This window comes from Pseudonaja textilis, chromosome 2 (genome assembly GCF_049901715.1).
Source record: "Pseudonaja textilis isolate UNSWEBS1 chromosome 2, rPseTex1.2, whole genome shotgun sequence".
NCBI classification, from domain to species: Eukaryota; Metazoa; Chordata; class Lepidosauria; order Squamata; family Elapidae; genus Pseudonaja; species Pseudonaja textilis.
In genome coordinates, this window is record NC_141991.1 from 184664022 (window position 1) to 184687063 (window position 23042).

At 37.9% G+C, this 23042-nt stretch overlaps 1 protein-coding gene across 5 annotated transcripts in view; it reads right to left on the bottom strand.

The window, feature by feature from the left end:
* The window catches only part of CCDC171 (coiled-coil domain containing 171), a 178228-nt gene that overhangs the window by 28996 nt on the left and 126190 nt on the right, over window positions 1-23042 (bottom strand). For all 5 annotated transcript variants that reach the window (XM_026718389.2, XM_087926588.1, XM_087926587.1 and 2 more), the window contains one exon: window positions 18844-18975. In XM_026718389.2, the coding sequence (XP_026574174.2) occupies window positions 18844-18975 (132 nt within the window). The remainder of the gene's footprint in view (window positions 1-18843; window positions 18976-23042) is intronic.

Consider the following 23042-nt stretch of genomic DNA (forward strand, 5'->3'; position numbering starts at 1 on the left):
AGCACTAAACCCAAATGCTGTCCCAAAGAGAAAAATTATTATTTTAGAATAGACCATATTGTATGCTTTTTTTGTATGCCAAAATTACAAATGGTATGTTGCGATTCAGTTGTTTAAATAAACACTGTGCTTTGATTTGTACATAAAGCTTTATTGGTTCTATTTAAACTCATCCCTTGGTTAATTTTATTCAGCCAAGCTGAGAATACCATCAGAGGTTAAGTATGAACATGCTGAAAATGAACGGAGTTACTAATTCTCCCACCTCACATTTAAAAGGAATTGGATTTAATTTGGCATGGAACCTAAAGAAAGTAGCAGACCTTTGAAAATAAATAATCTGATTACAATATAGCTGGGAAAATAATTCTCTTCAGATATACAGAAGAAGAATGTCCCAGCAGTGTAATATTGATCCGACTGATAATAAAGTTAACAACACAATTGAGTATAAATGATCTGGCAGTGTTGGTAACTTGATATCTGACCCAAATAGTATAACAGTGCTGGGATTACTGAAGTTCTTTACAACTGGTTAATCACTTTTTTTTTTTAGCTTATAGCTTCCTTCTGAAGTGACCTGCACTGATTTCTCAAATGTAAGAACAGCATTAAAGCTGTTTTTTTTTTAAAAAAAACCCGTCTTTACTGAATAAGTGGAAGATTGTTAGCCATATTTTCTCAAATAAAACAACTCAGGGGTTGAGAATGACCAGGCTGGAAAACATAAATAGTCCTCTTTAAGATATCAAGTTCATCCATAGGTGTTTTTGGAACTGTTTAAAGATTCAAAACTTAACTCATGTGGACTTAAAAAAAAAAGAATATTTCTGCAGACGTGTATTAGCAAATTGCACTGTTTATGCATTTCTGCCATTATTTGTGTCTCCAAATTGTTTTGTGCCCGATTACAGGTATGGCTCCATTTACGACCACAATTTCTGTTGCTGAGCAAAACATCTGTTAAGTGAACTAGGCCCAATTTTATGACCTTTCTTGCCACAGTTTGTTAAGTGAATCATTGTTAATTTGGACCCCTCAGTGACTTTACTTGTCAAAAGGTGGATCCTATGACCCCAGAACATTGCAACCGTCATGAAGATGAACCAGTTGTCAAGCATCCAAATTTTGATCAGATGACCATGGGGATGCTACAATGGTTGTAAGTGTGAAAAACGGCCATAAATCACTTTTTTCAGAGCCGTTGTAACTTTGGACGGTCACTAAACGAACTGTTGCTAAGTCGAGGACTACCTGTATAACCAAAATCCCAAATGTGCTATTCTTGTTAAAGCTGAAATGAAAGCAGCTTGCAGAGGCACATTTAATACATTCTGCCATTGCTGCTAAATGGAAATCAAACAAAGAGTTTTCACACAAGATAGCAATGAATGTGCGTTTCAAAGGCATCATTTGTGCATGAGGTCAATGCATGTGGCAAAGAGCTGTAAAGTAAGTGGACTAATGTATAGTCAACAATACAGCAAGGTTTTTTTCCACCAATTTAAATGAAATGCTCATAGATAACATCTAACACAAGGACGATACATAATTTAAAATACTTTATCTCAAGGTTTAAGTATATTCATGAATCATGTAAAAATAAATAAGCATTTGCTATGTTTCTTTTTTTTCTTTCTCTATGAGATGAATCTTTCTTTTTTACACACAAAAGGTGAAAATGAGGGTTTTATACTGCGCAATCAACAAAAAGTTATACAAAAGTCTAAAGCGCTAAGTGTAACACTTTAATGCAATAATAATAATAAAAAACCCTATAGCTATTATGAATCTTGTAATGATCCCGTTTAATCTCCCAAGCGAAACTTCAACAGGGCTATATACATTTTAATTTGGACAAGTTCTTTGAGGTAACATTTCCTTGTTTCCCAAAAGGAACCATGGAATTTTCAGTATCAAGTGCTCAGTGCCTCATATTTAAATCTCAGTGGGAAGATGGTATTTCCAGTAGCCCACTGTATTTATTAGTGTGCTGCCAAGAACTGATTTATTGCTGAGTCAGCATAAAATATCCTGGGGGATAATTAAGAAAAATCAAGGTTTCTGTTTAGGAAAAAGAGAAAAGTCCTTTACTACAGACTATGGGCCAAAGAGTGTATAGAACCTGTAATACAAAGCTCTACTTTAGTTCTGTCAATACCACACAACAAACTCGTGAAAATTAATTTTAATCGGTCCATTAATTGTACAATGAAGGTGATATATCTGCATAAAGCTCCTTATGATGATGAAAAAAACAATGTAGATTTTCTGTGTTTAAAAGTTCACTGGCCATTGTCTCCAAACAACAGAGATTAATATTTTTTTACCACATTATTTATAACCAGCGTTTGTTTGGAATTAAATGGTGGGGCATAATTCTGATGTGGAGTTCAGTGGCCAGAGTAATTCTACGTGCAGATAGTTTTCTATATAATGGAAAAAATGTTTTCCTAGGAGTCATACAAGCATTCTACCTAAAATGTATTAAACTTTTGTATTGGGGAGGGGGGGAGAATGAACCCCAAGTAATTTCTAGCTAATTTCTCTTCTAAAGTACAAGAGCAAAATAAAATTACTGTTTTGACCTTCCATGTTTGCAGGTGGAGAGCCATCAAAATGAGCACAGAGAGGGGACTTGACTATCAATGTTCAATCTTTTATCTTAAATAAATACTAAGCAAATTCTTCATTCTACTGAACAATGGGAGAGGAATAGCTCACAAATTGTTCAGGCTTGCAAATCATTCTTTTACACTGCCTACAGATACTCCTGCAGTGAATTCATTTATATACGGATCTTGGTTAAAGTGCATTATTGTGGACTTCAAAAGGATCCATAACCAAAACAGTGTCAATTCACACAGTATATGTATCACCTATTCAAAAAGCTTCTTCTTGCATGGTCATTTCCATGGACTTTTTCATGTCTGTGTAAGATGATTGGTGATAATGAGATGATGATGATGATTTCTGTCTGACTCTATTGATTTTTAATGAATTTGTTATGACATTCTGAATACGGTAATCTTTAGGAACAATTTTTTAGGATCTCCGAAAGTGCACAGTAAGAAGGATGAGATGGGAAATCCTCCATAGAACATAAAACCGTGAACCGACATACTGATTTCACAATTTAATTGAAACAGTTGTCTAAAAAGGAATATAATGTGCTATTCGTTGATTTTTTTTTCCTGAAGCAATATGGCTACAGGAAAACTAACCAAAGGACATGTGATACTAGCCTACCTCGTTTTAAATAACAGAAAAAGTTGTACCAGTTATCATAACCTTTATTAAAAAACAGCTGAGTATTACCAGGTATTACATAGCAAGCAGGTTTTACAACCCACAAACATTCACATGGCATATTAATTTTAAAATCAAGATGCTATCCAGACTAAAGACCGTTCAAAGAATGCCAGCGGAGAATGAAATAGAGCCAAGGCTAAAGAATTTTAATTTTAAGCATTAAGAAGCCACTTTAAATTGAAATGCAGGATGTAGGTTAATAACATTTAAAACATACATATGGCTGCCAATTTTACAGTAGAAACATAACAAACTATTCAGGAGAAACCAAACGAATAAGAGAGAGAAAAATCTATTTCCAGAGTGATTTTCGTCCTGTCCTTTTGCCTTCTTACCTTCTAATTATACATTGGTTAAGAATATATAAACTTCTTGTGGCAATAGTAAGCATGGTCATAACACAAGTGATTCCTAATGAATTTGCCAACTGAAGAAAATGCCCATTGGCAAAACCAACTTCCAAATATAATCACTTGCCAAATATATACAATAATATAGTAGTTTCACTTTCCAAAAAAAATACCAACGGAATTCCTGTGAGCATGGGAACTTGTAACAGAAAGAAAGAAATATTTAAGTAGAGAAAAAGGAATCATGATTTCCAATTGTTTCCAGCGCAAACATTTGTTTATATGTAATCATGAAAATATATAAATAGAAATGGAGAAAAAGATAAAAGAAAAAGTGCAAAAACAATACAGATGGAAAAAAGAAAAATACTTCCAATTTTTATAGTAGTTACAAGCAAATTTATTAGCTCTCCTCCATATTTAAGATTATATTACATGGTTCCCTTCTTCCCGTTTTAATGAGAAAATTTATAAATCACCAATTCATTTTTTCTATTTTTAGCAAAAAAAATATCCAAGAGGGTTCACTCTTTTATAAGACTACTCTCCAAATATTTATGTAATGTGTATACGAGTGCATGCACTTATGTGTTTAAATAAGAGAGAGAAAAAGAACAAATCTTTAATAAAAAGGTATCATGTTAAGAGTTGATCCTGTTACTAATTTGCAAGAAAGTTGAAGACCAGATAGATATATAGGCAGACAGATTTTTGTCCAGATAAAGTTGTGTCCATGTAAGAAAGCAAAAAATAAAAACAAAATCTCCAAGCTAGCTAGTTCATATAAAATTATATCATAAAGGGAAAAATAAGGTAATGCAGAAATTAAAACCATGCACAATCTTGTTGCTGAGTTGTTGCTGCTGAATACTACATTACTTGTAAAGAAAAAAGAAGATATATCCAAATTAATATTTATCTTTTGGGCTTTCAGGAAACTTCTGAATATTAGTAGGATATAAGTTAATCTCAGAGTTAATATGTATATGAAGACTATACATTATTAAATTAAATACTAAATATGAGCCAACATTATGTAGCAGCAGCCAAAAAAGCCAATGCAATCCTCGGATACATTAATAGACAGATAGAATTAAGATAACATGAAGTATGTGATCATATTAAGGCTTTATAGAGCGGTACTAATGAAGTATTAGTACCACTCTATAAAGCCTTAATATGACCGCACCTAGAATACTGCCTCCAGTTTTGGTCACCACAATATAAAAATGATATTGAGACTCCGGAAAGAGTACAGAGAAGAGCAACAAAGATGATTAAGGGCCTTCGAGACTAAAACATCTGAAGAACAATTGTAGCAATTGGGTATGTCCAGTCTAGCGAAAAGAAGGATTAGAGAAGATATGATAGCAATGTTCCAGTATTTAAGGGGCTGCCACAAAGATGAGCAGGGCAAACTATTTTCCAAAGCACCAGAAGGCAAGATAAGAATCAAGGGATGCAAACTAATCAAGGAATCAACCAACCTAGAACTAAGGAGAAATTTTCCAATGGTGAGAACAATCAACCAGTGGAAGAGCTTGCCTTCAGATGTTGTGGGTGCCCCATCACTGGAGGCTTTCAAGAAGAGATAGCCATTTGTCTGAACTGGTACAGACTCTACTTTTTATCATTTGGAGTAAATTGTCTATTCCATCAACCGGGCAACATCAAGCACAGGGATGTCAAATTCGATTTCATTGAGGGCCAGATCAGGGCTGTGTTTGACCTTGTGCGGCCGGGGTGTGCATGGGCAGGATGGGCATGGCCAGCTCAACATCACTTGTGTCAGGGGCGCCTGTGGTGGCCTGAGCACTCTGCCAGCAAAAACGGGGGCCCTGAGCTCCGTTTTCGGCTGCAACAGCCTCCTGCAACCCTCTGCCATGGTGGAAGCACCATGGGCCGGTCCTTTGCTGTTTCCAGGGCGACCCTGTGGGCCAGATCTAAGCACCCTCCAGGCCGGATCCAGGCCTTGAGTTTGACACTCCTGATCAACCCCTTTTTTGCAATATAGGACTTTTATTTTATTTGCTAGGTGAGAAATATCCACCATGCTTGAAGTGCACTTAGTGATGCTTAATATAACATGCCAGAGAACAATGGCAAGAGAAGGCATCTGGCTTCCATTGCCATTTTTAATGGAAGTTTTGGTTAGCCCCCCCACCATTTTTCTCCCCAAAGGTCACTTGTCTCCCCTTTTGTGCAGTTCACTTAGAATGCGTGCAAAGTTATGTGAAACTTTCCTCCAGCCAGCAGATAAAACTAACAAAGGAAATGAAGGTTCCATGAACCATTTTATTGTTAAGGTATGAGAGAAAAAGGTTGTGGTAGGTGAGCTGCAGAATTTCCCCAAAATGTACTTGTAAAAATCCTTTCAGGTTTCAGTCTTGTAGTGGCTACAGAACAAGCTGCGATCTCTTGGGTGTTTTCATGCAAAAAACCCACAAAAACACCACTTGGGGGTCTAAAGAGAAATATCATTTGAGAAAACTGTTCTCCAATGGGGGAATAAAAGAGTATTTTTCCCAGTAAGGTCAAAGAATTTGAAAGAATATAGTGGACTTTGTTAATAAAAATGGTGAATGTTCTCAAAGCTTATTGGTGCAAATAGAAACACGTACTATTTCCATAGTATAGAAGCAGGAATGGTTAAACTGATCATATTATTCAAGGAGGAGAATATATTTAAGTACATTTCTCATTTGGATATCACTTCTGGATTTTGTGCTTGTGATGAAAGAAAAAATACAAAACATGACTTTGATTTTGTGGATTAGGTAGATTGGTCGTTATATAGAAATGGCTAGTTATATAGTTGTACCTCACACCTTCTTTTCCCCTCTCCCTTTCCTTCCCTTAATTTCCCATTTCTGTTTTTCCTTCGTATTTTATATATTAAATAAATAAATAAAGAGGAGAGCAAGGCGATCTCTGCCACCGCCCTCCCTGTTCTTTGCCGTTATCTGGTATTCTCCATTTGATAGATTTATTTATTTTTTGGCTCCCAGCTCTTGTTCTGGACTACTTTTAAATATGAAAAATGAGATCTGAAGGCATCACGACCGAGAACAACGTGGCTGTGGATTAGAGTCCTATTTTCAACTGACAAGGCTCAACCAGTTATTTTATTTTCAATATCAATTGTCTCTCTCCCACCCCCATCCTCCCCATCCTCTCAGAATAAGACGCTGGTAGACACCCCAAGAAGACGAAGCTCTCAATATCAACAGGATTTTCAGGGAACCTGAGCAGAGCAATAATTGGAAATTGATAGATGGGATGGAAAGTGTTTCTACTGGAACCGCAATAGACTGGCATATGAAAGTCACCAGGGCATTTATTGCCAAGCATAGATGTCCTAATACTGTATTCTAAAATTAAACTTGCAGTCTCCCTGACGGGAATGCTTTAAACTGAATTCCTGCTTTGAGCAGGGGGCTAGATTAGACGGTCATCAAAGTGCAGATATTTTCAATAATTAAGTCTTAGCAATCGGTTTTAGAAGGCAGTGCTATATCACTGGCAGAGTTACTTGTTGCAGTAACAGTTTTTTCCCTAGAAAGGGGCATCTGGGCCATTAAGTCGTACTGCCTGCTTAATGTAGAACTGCAGCATCTCACCAACGGGCTGTAAACATCCATGGCGGAGTTGGTAGATAGGAGGAGAGGCTGCTTTTCTGAGTAGGCCAGCTGAGCTTAACTATTAGCAGGAGGAAACAATTCCCAGATAGTTAACTACAATTTGGCCTTCAGTCTGTACATTTCATTGAGCTTTGTGTCTCTTGAATGTTTTCCAGCATTAAATTAGAAACGGCCCTTCTGTAATGTGAACTCATTATTATTACATTCCTGTATTCTGGAATGATGGGAAATTTTCCTCTGAATGACATCTTTCACTCAAATTTGATTTCTAGTTTCCTGATCATCTTCATTCTTCTTCTTTGAACCCGTTCCAGTTTGCTAAATGCTTCTTAAAGTGTGCTATCCAATTAAACAAGTAATTGGTTCAGATGATATGGTGTGTGTGTGTGTGTGTGTATGTGTGTGTATCTGAAGATATCACCAGCTGTAAGCAACTTCTTCCCTTTTTGTGTTGCCCTGAGATATCTGCTTTGAGGTTTCCATGGTTCTCCCTCTTTAATAAGAAAAATATTGCTAGAGTGGAAGGAAAGAGTACCATGAAACAGATTAAAAAGATGTGCTGCTGATAATCCTGGATATCTTAGCAAGGCTTGTCTTAGCAAACTATGGTATCTTTCAAAATTACTTTCCCAGGGCAGGGGCATCTTCCTTTTTGTGATAAGCCTGAGAACTGCATTCGCTATCAGAATATTTCTGAGTCCAAGTCAAAGTCCAATTACTTATAAAGATACATCTCAAATGACACCACTTGGAGACATTTCTGGAAATCTCCCTCTGTGTCCTTTACGGATATGAATTTAGGCTGCTTGTGTTTTGGGGCAAAGGCATAGTCAGTTGAGGCGCCTCATCAAAACAAATAATTTTTTGTAGGTAGTCTCACATAGCAGCAACATTCCCAAATCAGCATGTCTTTGACTAATGAAAGCTTGGCAGATGCAAAATATATTATCCTTTCTGACACACATTAATATTACTATAATCACATATTTATTATTTGATCAGTTGATCTTCTATCATCAGGTTTATTTTATGATACTGTGATGACCCGTAGTCTCTCAAAATAACCCCAAACCCAAAACATATATTAAAGTCCGGTAAAGCCTTCAACTTAACTTCACTGTTTTATCAGTCACAGTTTAAAGTCACAAAAGTAAATTATGAAGCAAACAGAAATCCAAAACAATCCGCATTGATGGGAGTTCCGAAGCAAGCCAAGATAATTAATTATAAACTCCAGGAAAATAACTGAGAAAAGTCCATGGGAAGAATGCCAGCAAAGATAAGCCTCTTTCAAGGTGAACACTACTTGACTTCAACAATTCTAACTGCGCAGTTGCAAACTTGCATACATAGCTACCATCTGCAAGCCACGAGGAGGATCGTGGTAATCTCCTCTTGAGTATATCTCGCTTTTCCCTGATCCTCTCCTCCCTGCGTGACCTAGGATGGATAGGGGCTGGGCCTGGATCCTTCTCTGACTGCTCAGCCGGCCTCTGCCTTTCCCGAGCCTCCTCCACCACTTCTGGAGCCACACACCACTCTCTGTTGGCTGTTCCTCCTCTTCCTCAGAGTCAGACTCCACCAGGGGCATGACAGATACCATGCTTTGGAAGACAGGTGTAGTATTTGATTATTTAGGAATATTGTACTAATTATTACTTATTATTATTGAATTGAATGATAGAGGCACCAGTATAGTTTCAGTTTTATACTTACGTGTAGCTATTGAAATTGAAACTGTACCAGCATCAATTCTGCCCATATTGTTCTCTTTGTTGAGTAGGTAATAAAAAAAAATCAAATCTTCTCAAGCTCTATAATCCTTAATCTTCTCCAACGCTCCAACTGGGAAGGGTTGAAATGTGAAATTTAGAGCAACAGTGTTCAGGGGTTACCTATTTATTTTGAAAGAGATTAAATATCCAGGACCAGATGGATTGCACTCTAGGGGTTTGAGGAAATTTGCAAACTTGCTGATGCTCTGACCAAATCTTTAAGGTCTTTTTTTTCTTTTCTTTATAGTTTAGCCAAACTTTAATCTTTGGGAAATATTGGAGTACAGGTGGAGTACTAGAAGATGGGAGAAGAGGAAATGTCTTTGTTTTATAAAAGGGAGAAAGGTGATCCAAATTATTAAGTGTGGGTTTGACTATACTGTATAATCATTCAATATACAGTTTAATTGAAAATAAAACTGAAATTGCTCATCGATTGTTCATCATCAAATTGAAGATGGTTTTGAGTAGATGTCTAATCTACTTGTCTCTTGACTCTTTGGAAGTTCAAAGAATGTTTTGTGCACTAGAATTAAGATTCTGAACGTGGGTCACAAAATATGTCCCTAAAAAGTGTTCTTGTGTTTTTAACGGCTTTTAAGAATATATAAGTTATAAGCAAAATAAATCAGGCATACAAGAATCTTGGGAATTGTTCTTTAAATTGTAGTACAAGTTCAACCATATCTCTGACTAAATTACTGTCATGACACACCTCTCTCTTCCATTCACTTTGATGAGAAATGATGGCATTAAGAAGATCAGAGCTCTCTATTAAAGTAATTTATGCTATTGGTTAAAACATCGAATCATTTCAGCTTTGGCAAGATAAGCAATATATCCCAGAAAAAGTGCAATTATAATATGATGTCCAACTATGACTGCAAGTTTGAAATAAGGTGGAACATATTAAAATGCAATTCTATTAATTTGAAAAGAAGGGACATAAGGTTATATCTTCCTAAGGCATTCAGGCATGTGTGCAGAGTGACACTTAAAGCTACCATAATATTCTTCATGTTATTTTTTTAAAAAAAATCCTTATATACATGTCATTTTAATCTGCTCAGTGTTAATTCCTTTGTGTTAAAGTTGTAAACTGAAAAAAGTACAGTCTGAAACAAAAGTAGGATTCTATTCCTCTCTATGTAAGGCTAACATTTTAAACATTTCTTCTAAACTAACCCTGCCTTCACACATTCCCTCCTTGGGATGCAGGTCATATTGTCACAGTGTGCAAAGATTTCTCAACTCTATTTCAGAAACCAACAATTTTTTGAACTCATATATTTTACGGTTATTTTCCCGAATATTCCCATTTTTGCGATACAGTACTTCACCAATGATGAATTAAAAGAGGGACTGAAATGAAATCAACCTTTCTTGATTGGTTGGTTATCCAAACTGTGTGGAACAAAGAACGTGACACTCTTAACACATGCCTCTAAGGAAGCCAGTAAAGTAACAAAATGTATGCCTCCTGAAGACCAATGCTGCAAACTACTAATGAACTTTCCTAGGGTTCACTCGCTGATCTTATCAACCATTTATTTCCACTGCATCACCAATCCATTCTGCAGACCAGAAACAACACAGATAGACAGACAGACAGAAACGTTATATATACAACATATAACTCCGACAGAATAAAATGAAAAACAAAAGTCTCAAAAGGTCTGAAATTAGCACACTCTTAAAATATAGCCTGCCAAGCCAAGCAAACATTCGGGCAGACATCTTGAATATTAAATTCCTCCTAAACTTTTCCCCCTCCATTTAATTAGCTATTTAGAATATTACTTCAATATAGGATTGTGGAATGAATAATCCAGCCAGTTTCTGATGCACAGTTTTATATTCTGAGCCATTTTCCTTGCATTTCCCTTAATACTGTAGTTGCATATTCATTGGTATATTCTCCTTTAACTGCTGTCACTTAAACTGTCATGCAGAACAGGGCAAATCAGGGTCAGTTTATGTAAGCAGTATCTCTCTGAAGAACTTCATCAGTCTTTATTTCAATGCATTATGCAAAAAAACCTTGACATTAAGAGAGCCTTAACTGACAGCAAATGAAATCAATCACTAAATCACTAAGCCATAATAAACTCGCTCAAGTTACAGATCAGCCTTCCTTCTTCAGATCTCCACCTTAGCACCCCATCAAATTATATTCTTCTCAAAAAAAAAACAAAAAAAAGCTGACAGTTCCATCGCCAAGTCCAGTATTATTACATTGTGAAATTTCAGCGAAATGTTTGACTTTCAAAACTATTTTATAAGGACAAGAAAAGATACCCAGAATCAATGCAGGATTGCTTGAGACAGTTAGCCTTAAAAAGCAAGGACTGCCTTAACTGCCTTGGTTAAGTACAAGGTACAAGGCAGTTAAGAGGCAAACACAACTGGATCTGTCCTTAGTCAAAGGCAAGACTGAAAAAGTTCATTCCTCAACCTTTTCAAGTCTGTTAGTCAATATTCTCACATTGATTTTTAAGGAGCTTCAGCGGTGACCTTAGTTGCTCATTTCCACATGCAAAACATTCTGTCAAAAACAAGACTTCTTCCTCATTTAAGCCTTGAAAGAAAGCTTTCAGAAACAAATGTGGCAACTTTTGACTTTTCTCTACATGGAAGTATTTAATATAACTTGCTGCTTATGTCAAAGTGTAATGTAGCTTTCCCCCTATAGAATCCTGTGCACTACAACATTCTACCACTATATCTCTTTTCTCCAGCATCATATTTCTCTATCTCTTTCTCTATCTCTTTCAATCTCTATCTAAAATAAATCCCTGGAAATGTGTAGCATCACTGCTACAATGCAGTTAAATTTAGTCATACATCATACGTTTAAATATAAACATCTTTCAAATCAGTATAGTTGACTCAATGCATTAACAGTCCTATCCTATATGATATGTGTATTTTATATATTGCTATTCATAGTACTATATACTGTACAGTCCCACATTATAGGCAGACAAAAACATTATAGATGAACATAGTCACACAGACTGCAAAGATTTTAAATAAGTGATTAAAAAAGGGAGGTACCAGTGGTGAGTTTCCATTTTTTTTCCCTACCAGTTTTACGCCTGCGTGCGCACCTAATGCATTCTTTGCGTGTGCGCACAGGGCTCAAAGACCGACCTCTGTCAACGCTGGTGAGCTGAGTTGTTTTTTAGTTCATCTAAGGCACGGCAATCTGCTCTGCTGGACGAATCAGCTGAACTAAAAAACAAGGGAATATAGGAGAGGTAATGGCGGCAGCAGGTGGGCGGGGCCAACCATAGGTGGTATTTGCTGGTTCTGCGAACTTCTCAAAATTTTCTGCAACCAGTATGCCAGAACCGGTCCAACTTGGCTGAATACCACCTCTGGGAGTATTGTACCCTCCCTTCAGCTAGTACCTTCATCCTCAAAGCAGCAAATTTTAGTTTATTTTGCACACAAACCTAGCTAGCTAACATCAGCATCTCACTAACTTTGGCTGGTCAGAAGCCAAGTAAGGCTAGATTGAAAAGACAAAGGAAAATGGGACAACCACTCCCATTTTGTGGTCCCCAAAAACAATAAGAATATATCTGCAAAACCAGCAAGAGTTGAGCTTGGCTCTAGAAGATTTTATCTTTTGGGGAGGGACATAAGCCTGAAACTAGGTAACAATGTTTTCCTTGTATCAAATTATACTCTTTGTCCATCACTAATCGTCCTTTTTCTTTCTTCTTTTATTCCGATGCCAAGAACGGCCCTTGCAAATTGTCTCCACCGGTGTTTCTCAACCTTGGCGGTCCATACACATCTCAAAGCTGCCAAGGTTGAAAAACAACGGTCTACACTTGAAGTATGGCCTTCCCCAGCCCCTCCCCACATATATATATACAGTATATAAACACTGTAGCTCTTTCCAAAAGCCCAGCACAATTTAGAAGAAAATAAAACACCCTGTGGCACAGGGATCAAACCAGTAACATCTCTTAGATGAAAAACAATGAAGCTTAGACTAAATCCATTTCCACCCCAGTTTCCCCTTAAATTACCCTGTTTTAAAATGCTCCAGGAAGGCCAGAAACCAAGCTTTGGCAAGGAGGCAATTTTGTACAGGATAGGAGGACCGTCAAATATATTGGTCCTGTGTTATTTAGGGATTTCTAGGTCAATACCTATAATTGTGCTTGGAAAGAGGGGGAATTCATGCAAATTAATTTGCTCGGGAATAGCCTTCTCTTGGTGCCAGAGACCAGTGAAACAATCTCATTGTAGATCGGTTTCGAAGGCACCGAGAGAGAGAGAGAGAGACAAATCATGAAATGCTTTGGGACCTAACAATATTGTATTTATATCTTCAGCAAGAATAAATTGTGTTAAAACTGTCCAGGGTGAGACAGTCTATGGGCTTCAGATCTGCTCCGTCGTTGTTGATCTGTGTATTTTGCATGCCGGCACACCATCGGTTTTGAATGGAAAATAATGAGTGCTACCACCTGGAAAAAAATGCACTTTTATTTGCCTTCAAAAGTCTTGGAGAGTACATTTTTCTAAGATGCAGTGTTTGCCACAACGTTCCAAACAGACAAGAAACAACATAATTATCTTTGTATTTGTAGATAGATATTTTCCCTTGGGTCCCGAATGCTTATTTTCACAGATCTTCTCGTGCTATTGAAAGAAGCAGAAAATGCAGCAGGAATGTAACATCATTTTATGTTACATTTATCTTTGCCCAATTGATTAGAGGAGAAATCTTTTGTTCCTATGTACAATATGGTATGATAAGCCATGACTACATCATACATGGATGCATAATTTACATAAAATAAATGGAGGACGTAAGCCCTTTATAAATTTATAATGATTATACTCTATCACTCAAGAGCAGTGTCAACACTTCCCTCTGCTACTATAAGACTAGCTAACACCCTCCTTCTCTTGCTGTAGAAGTTTTCAGACCACAAAAAAACCCAGGGGCTACTACACTGGTAAACTGTAAGTACTTTATATGTTACCTGTCTATGCTTGCTACAATTGCTGAGTGCAAGCAAAATGAAGTTTTTCCTCACCTTCCCAGTTTGTCATTTCCCTCATCACAAAGGGATGAGGGAAGAAATAAGCAATTCTAAAATTCTTTCTGGTTATTCCTCTTGCATCCCATAAAGTTTACATTTATTTTGCGAAAGTGAAGTATGCATGCATGTATGTGTGCATAGAGCAGGGGTCGCCAACCTTTTGGACCTCAGGGACCACCAAACTCATAATTTTAAATCCTGGGGCCCACCCTGTGAATTTGATTGACGGTGGCTTGCTGACCTTGGTGGGAGAGAGAGGGGGGAGGAGGGAGGGAGGGAGGGGGAGAGAGAGAGAGAGAGAGAGAGAGGGAGAGATCTGATCTAACCTCTCTCTTTCCATCTCCCTCTCCCCCCCCCATACACAAACACACAGAGGCAGGGGTGGGATTCAAATTTCTTAACAACTGGTTCTTGGGCGTGACCTAATTTGTGAGTGTGGCTTGGTGGTCATGTGACTGGCTGAGCATGGCTTGTATGTAAATATTATAAATATTTATGTAAGTATTGAATTTTTTATAAAAAAGAGCAACTTTTACCCAAAATCAGGCAAAGCAGGCAGGCAGATTGAGTTACTCACAGAATCACAGATTCAGAGATCTATCTTTCTGCCATCGGCGTCCTGAGTCTGTCGCCTAAAATTTGCTTGCAAGCAAACTCACAAAATTAACTCACAACACACCCTGTATGTAAATATTGAATTTTTTATTTAGAAAAAGAGCAACTTTTACCCAAAATCAGGCAAAGCAGGCAGGCAGATTGAGTTCTCACAGAATCACACATTCACTTAGAGATCTGTGTTTCTGCCATCGGCTATCTGAGTCTGAACTTAATAATAGAACCTTCAGTCCTAAGGGAGGTTCGGCTCTGCTTTTAGGCAGAACTGAAGATCTAAAGATTAGGTAGAAAGCAAGAAATCCAACGATTACCTGCCTTCTAGCTAATCTAAATCTTCCAGCAGAGCAGAACACTTGATGGTTGGGGGAAGAAAAAGGAAAAATGGCGACTTAGCAGGCAAGTTTGCCAGGTAAGAAGTGACTGGGCGGGGAAGGTTGCTGTGGGTCATGTGGGCGGGGCAGACTTGTGTTCCTGCACAGCCTGGATTAATTGCTTTGGGGGGTGCTCTAAGGGTAACATTTCTCTGCGGACCACCAAAATTTTCTCGCAGACCACCAGTGGGCCTCGGCCCACCGGTTGGCAACCACTGGTATAGAACATTCATAAGTTAGCACTTAACTAAGCTGAATCTTATTTCTTGATGAATTGACACAGATTGGAGTGACACACACAGTACCTATTTCACACTCCCAAACATCCCCAGGCACCCTATCTATCCTGTGCCACCTCTGCAAACACCATTTCCAACCAGCATGGTACATCTCACACATCATGATCCCCCATGCATGTACAACTCCCATGTACTCTTTGCAAACCACCCAGCACCTCTTGTTTAGCCCCGTGTAGCATTTTCTGAACTGCAGGCTTGCACACCCCCTCGGTTCCTCTCTTACCAGCAGCAACAATCTGCCTACTGGCTTTGAACTTCCATAGCCCTGTTGTCTTTCCCAATGACTTTCTCCTTGCAAACTTCCTGTAAGAAAAATGAATAGGGAAGCTGGCAAGAAGGCAGGTATGTAGATAGTGACAGGTAGGTAGGTAGGTAGGTAGGTAGGTAGGCGGGCAAGAAAGAAGGAAGGAAGGAAGGAAGGAAGGAAGGAAGGAAGGAAGGAAGGAAGGAAGGAAGGAAGGAAGGAAGGAAGGAAGGAAGGAAGGAAGGAAGGGTGTGACAGCAGCGAAACAAGCTAAAACAATTCTTGGTTGTATAAACAGAGGCATAGAATCAAAATCATGTGAAGTATTAGTACCGCTTTATAAATCTTTAGTAAGATTACACCTGGAATACTGCATCCAGTTTTGATTGCCACATTACAAAAAAGATGTTGAGACTTTGGAAAAAGTGCCAAGAAGAGCAACTAAGATAATTAAGGGCCTGAAGACATGAAGAATGGTTGCAGGAATTGGGTATGGCTAATCTAGAGGAAAGGACTAAGGGTGAGGTCATGAAGAGGAGGATTTTCTAAAATACCAGACGGCAAGACTAGAAACAATGGATGGAAGCTAATCAAGGATAGAAGCAACCTGGAATTAAGGAGAAACTTCCTAACAGTGAGGACAACTAACCAGGAGAACAGCTCACCTTTAGAAGTTGTGGGTGCTTCATCACTGGGGGTTTTTAAGAAAAGACTGGACAGCCACCTGTCTGAAATGGTATAGGGTCTCCTATTTGAGCAGGGGGTTGGACTAAAAGACCTCTAAGGTCCCTTCCAGCTTTATTCTGACTGATTGGTTTCCGAGGCTCCTTGCCAGCTTCGGCCAAGAAAACTCAATGAACATATCAACAGGAAGTCAAAAGTCATGCCTACTCTCACTGCCTTTTTGCCTATCCATGGTCATTTTGTTTTTGAATATGAAGAAAAATGAAATGCAATAAAGTAAAGAATAAAAAATGAATTTCAGAAAAACTGAAAACAAATACATTGAATAGTCACTCTGAGCAGAGATGTTGGCCTAAGACTAAGAAGACTTTGGAACAGTCTCTCATTCTTTGACCAAATCTACCTCACAGGGTAGCCTTTAGGGAGAAAACAGAAGGAAGGGGAGCTATGTATACCACCTTTGGTATTTTAAGGCAGGGGTCTCCAACCATGGCCAACTTTAAGCGTGGCGGACTTCAACTCCCAGAATTCCCCAGCCAGCAAAGCTGGGAGTTAAAGTTCACCAGGCTTAAAGTTGGCCATGGTTGGAGACCTCTGCTATAAGGAAAGTGGTGTAGAATTCAAACAAACTAATCAACCCAACAAGCTAGCTATGAGACAGTGAGGCGTTCACATATGCACGGTACAAAAATAACAAGCACCAAATGTAATCAATATCATAATGATTGCTTTCTTCTCTTTATATAATTTGGGTGTCAATCATATACACACATACATATGAAAAATACCAGAAGTAATAGGGTCTATATATATGCTGTCACCTCAGAAAAGAAATGTACATATTCTTCAGCAATATGGCCATTACCATCTATGCACTCAGCTGCTGGAAAGTGAAACAAATATTCAGACTTTGAACCAATGTGCTAGCAGAAAGGAAACTACCCCCACTTCCAAATAAATACGTGGCTAGAAGTTGGAACAAATGCAAAAAAAAAAAATTTAATAGAGCTAAATGCAGACCCCGGGCAGGTGTGACTCTACATTAGTGGGATGGTGTTTACTCCTTTTGTTCCTATGCCTGAATGGATTATTTCATTTTAAAAAGAAATAACCTGTTCTGGATTACCTATGGTCAGACCTAGGCTGGGTCTCAGTTTATGATAAACATTTGCAAGATAAATGTAAGTATTTTAGTATTATCTAAGAAATGTCACACATTTCCGCACTAGGCCTCTTCCCAAAGGAATATTTTTGTACCACAATTTTTCTGCTATAACCACACTTCGTGCAGGAAATGGATTCAGGCATAAAGAACAAGGAAGAACAACTTCACATCAGGATATAATTGTACAATTGGTGTGAATTGTGGTATTGAAATACTGCCATGATACATGGCAGTATTGCCATGATATCATATGCCATGATATCTCATCCCATCCCCACCGACACATACAGAATAGATGTTTGCTTGGGCAGAAAATGCAGAGTTTTATTAACAGTTTTAATAACAATTATAGTACTATGCCTATGGAAAAATGAATCCTTTCACAAATTACTCTACCCCTACCCCACTGATGCCCACAGAAAGGATGTTTGTTTGCTTGGCATAAAATGCAGTTTTATTAATTTAGTTTTAGAAACAATAGTAATAGGACTATGGAAAAATAAATCCTTTCACAAAAACACTTAAAACACACTGTCTGAGGGAATCATTCTGAATAAGCAGGAAAAAAAGAAGGCAATTGAATTTTGGGAGCGCTATTTTCTGATTAATCACCTTGACATCTACATCCATTGTCAGAGTGGTCTTTGTCACCGGAAAGCGTCATTCAGAAAGAGGCTAAAAAGATTTAAAAAGAAACCCCTAGAATCTTTGTCAGCAGTTGAATAACTCTAGTAGCTGGCGTAGCAATCAGTCACTGTGATCATCTCATGCTCGTTTTCTCTTACGTGACACCATACCGATGACAGCCTGTGACACTGACAACAGCAATTGTTTCTATTTCTCACCCCCTTGGAATATTTTTATATTTATTCTTCCAAAATAAACCCCCCCCCAAAAAAGGAGTCTAAGCCAGACTCTCTTCCTTATAGACATCTGTGAATGTATATTAGGCACGCTTTTCTTTGCTGAATCATTCCTTCAGTACCTGAATAGTCCATTTAAATCAGGGGACTCCAGCCGTGGCCACTTTAAACCTGGAGGACTTCAAGTCCCAGAATTCCCCAGCACCTTTGCTGGCTGGGGAATTCTGGGAGTTGAAGTCTTCCAGGCTTAAAGTGGCCAAGGTTGGAGACCCCTGATTTAAAACACAAAAAATGTATACATATATTTTCTAACAAAATGGTTTGGTTCAAGCAGTAGTTAGTTAGAAACCACATTTCTTAATCACTGACTGATACCTCATGGAAACCTTTATTTCTAGCCTGGGTTAATGTTTCAGGACATTCGGTGGCAAAGAAAGGTTACGGAAGACTCTGACCTGGAATGCTATAACCTCTGGTCCGCCTTTCAGCCCTTCCATTGTAAAGGTCTCCAGGTGCAGCTTAGGCAGCTGCAGGGCAAAGTCGTTCCTACTTGCTGTAGTCCACGACAGCGAGATCTGATCTCTGACCTAAAAGGGGGAGGGAAAAAAAACACAGTATCAATGGTAATTCCCCTTCAGACACATTAACTGGGATGAAGTGGGTCCCCTTGAGTCCACTGAGTGGACTTGCATTGATCGCTGGACCTGAAATCCATGAATAAATTTAGGACTAATTGATTTTTCGTTGCAAATAAATCTCTAATTCAGAGTGCTGGGAGAGAATGTTAAGAAGAGAAAGCTTCCTCTTCTCTAGACTGCAAGAAGATAGGAAAGAAAGTCACTTATGGCTCCATGTTCAGGTGGGGCAGCACGCAACTCTACATGGAATGCTTGGGGTCTAGATTTAAGACGTTCAGAGGCACAATAAGATGGACACTGTCACCACATTAATTCCAGCAAACATGCCCCCAGTGAACCTGTTTTTTTTTTTTTTGTTAAGCTCTCACATTCACATAAATACCTTACTCTCCTCAAAGAAAATACTTTTCAGTTAATTAAGCTGTGATGTAGCAAAATTAGATTAGATAATGGAAATATTTTTAAGACTTCAGCTGTGGAACAGCTCATAAGAAGTGGTCGTAAGTGCCCGTGGAACCACTAAAGTTCAAATATCAAGTATTTTAACAGTAGTAAGGACTACCTGGACAAATAAAAGGGAACAAAAAGAAAAGGCATCATAATTTTTCCAAAGCCAAATAATTGGGATTTAAAATATTTTGATGTTTTAGGAAACAACAAAATGCAGAGCACCGTAAATGAGAGAGATCCATGGACTTGTGTGGACAACTACAATCTTATGCAATTGGTATTGTACTGCCACCTTCTGTTAAGGTGAGCAATACCTTCACTTGTCTATAAAAATACAACGGGGAATATTCATAGTTTTTGATCATTAGTTTCTATCTATACAAGATCAGATTCTATGCATAGATATTAGAGAATGAGCCTATTAAGTAGGGGGTCTTCAGCTGAATATCACAGTAGATCTTCCAGTAATACCAGAAAAACATCCATAGACGTCTTTAAGTCTGCTCATTTCCAGCAGTCACAAACATTTTCTATTGGTAAGTAACAAGTGTCAGCATTACATATGAATACTAAATTGTAAATTAGATTAAACAGATTATCTCAACCTTTTTTAAAAAAAAAAACAGCATCACTGCCCATAGTTTATTAGTGTGCTTTGAACTAATCACTGAGATTAATTAGATTTAGATGGATTTTAACAAAACTACACAATATTTTTTAAAATGGACATAGAAATATGGAAAGTTCTTATCTCCATCTTCCTTGAAGAGAAAGGGACAGAAGATACCAAGGGGTCATAACTTATGATGACTTTGGAATACAAATAACAAGGCTTCCTTCCAAATAGACAGTGGTGTGTTATATACAAATGTTATTTTTAAAATAAATAGGGAGAAAGTCAGTTGTTGCATATGTGATTTTGTCTTCTTAGTTTGCAAACTCTACTCTTGCAGCGATTAAACTGAACTGTATAATCCTGTATTTCAGAGACAATATGCAGCAAAATTGTTTTAGAATGGAAACAGACATATCAATCCACATTCTCTTGCCCTGCTAGTAATTGATGCAATAGTTTACTACGTAAACATTAACACAATCATAAAAATGACTTCTCCATTCCACGCTGTTAAGAAGAGCATTTTGTGTTAATGATTAAGTGCCTGTGTTTTTTCCTTGTAAGTCATGAAAATGTTTAAGAAGCACTGCTTTTATTATTATTTTTTACTAATATGTGTGTGTGTGTGTGTGTGTGTGTGTGCGTGTGTGTGTGTGTGTGTGTGTGTGTGTGAGAGAGAGAGAGAGAGAGAGAGAGAGAGAGAGATGCCTGAAGATGTGTTAAATCAAATATGGTATATCCTGCACCCTGGTCTATGGGAATAGGGAATCTTACATTTCCCTGGTTGATATAAAGAATTCCTGTCAATATTGGTAGCTGTCAAATGTATGCAGTATAATGCAATTTTTATAACGGTGTGGGGCCCTCCACACATTTCTATCTGAACTATTCTAGGTTTAGGGTAGAGAGTCTACAAGAACAAAAACCATCTCTTGGGCCTGCTGTAGTATATATATTTTGCCCAGATAGTCATCTTGTTTAATGTACTACAAATGTCATTTTACTATATCTATAATAATGCATTATCTCACTTGAATTGTTATAGACTATATATATTAGCTTTTCGTTTTCTCATTGTAGCCAATGTGCACCCAGATAAAAGAAAACATTAATGTGGATTAAGGTTCTAAGAATTTATCCACATCAAACCACCAGTGTTTTGCCTTCTACCCTTCTGAACCATAGTCAATAGATCTAAATATTTTACTGCACCCTGGCCAATTCATTGTTTGATGTTTAAAAACGCACCCGGAATCAAAGAAAATTTATTAAATTTGAGCCCCCAAATGAGATACTATTAGCTTTGAAAGTCAAGTTTAACTGCGATATTGATGATTCTCTTTTTTCTGTGACAAAATTCACCAGGGAAACCCCTGATGTCAAAGTACCAAAGCAGATTGCTAATACTGAAGGGGGAGGGGAGGAACAGCGCAAAGGAGAAGAGGGGGTGAGGCGAGAGAGGAAGAGATAAACAATGTAGACGCTGCAGAGATACAACAGTGGCCGGGCCAAGTCCTTTCACCTCTACTTATTTCTGCTTTGGTCCTTTGCTGTTAGGTTATAACGATAAATTGGACAGTAAAAGAAGGAACATATTCTTAAAATGGACTAGGTCATCAGCTAAAAGGAATGTAAATGTTCCTTGGATGCAAAACTCCAGATTACATAAGTCTAAATATTTATCCTAATACTTTAATTATTAAGAATGGGCTGCTTTCTTTCTTTCTTTCTTTCTTTCTTTCTTTCTTTCTTTCTTTCTTTCTTTCTTTCTTTCTTTCTTTCTTTCTTTCTTTCTTTCTTTCTTTCTTTCTTCCCTTTCCTTTCTCTCCTTCCTTTGCTTAATTACTTAGCTAAGAGGGAGTTGTCCTGATTATTTTTAATGTCGTTTATTAAACTCAAACCTTACATGGCAAGGGAAAGAGAAATGCTTCAGTTATACATAATGCTCTTTTTCCCTTTTTTCACTAACTCACTCCAAGCGTCCAATTTCAAACTGCAGTTGGGGACTATGTTTTTTTGAATATTGTTATCGTAGCATGAACATTAATTCACAGGGACAACTAGCACTGTCATTGTTGTACAGGAGAAGAAAATTTTTTCCCTGCTTTCCTTCCTGACATACTAGGTGCCCATGTGAAATCTGTTTGCTTTTTAATAGGAAGATACATTTCCATTGTGTGAACATTCTTTCCTGCATGTTATAGTACAGCTCAGGGAAAAGGAGATATTTGAGGTTTTACAATTCCGCTAATGCCCACTAATTCAGGGTACTTACAAAAGAATATCCCCTTCACACATTTTCCCACAGTGTTGATCTGTAGCATAAAAGACAGCACCTAAGTGTATGGTTAAAGTCTGGCCTGCTGCATACAAAGTGTAGACTTTCAAGGACTTCAAAGCTACGGGAAGATAGGACATTATACAAGTGTCCTTTCCGTCTGAGGTTGAAAATAATCCCTCAAAACTAAAAGCAATTGTTTAACAAAACTGTACAAAAAAAAAATGGAATGAAGCGGCTCTACACATATCCTCCTAAAGCACTGGGGGCTTTTTTACTACACAAAGAAAAATATTTTCTTCTAAAGAAGACAAGATGCTTCCCAACTTTGATAGGAATATGCTGTGAAGGAAATTGCAGAACTTAGTCCAATCTTTCTTTAGGATTTCCAGAATATGGGTGTGATCAATACAAAGCCAAACTGCCATTTTTTTCTGAACATATTTTAAAAGTATTTCTAAAATTTGCAATTATATTCTAAAACCATGATGGCGAACCTATGGCACACATGCTGGAAGGGGCATGCAGAGCCGTCTCTCCAGGCACGCCAGCCGGCCAGCTGGTCTTCATGCGCACATGCGCACCAAAAACCGGAAGACCAAGTGGCCAGCATGCATTCCGCATGCGCGCCGGGGAGCTGCTCTTCTGGTTTCTGCCATTCCCGTGTGTGTG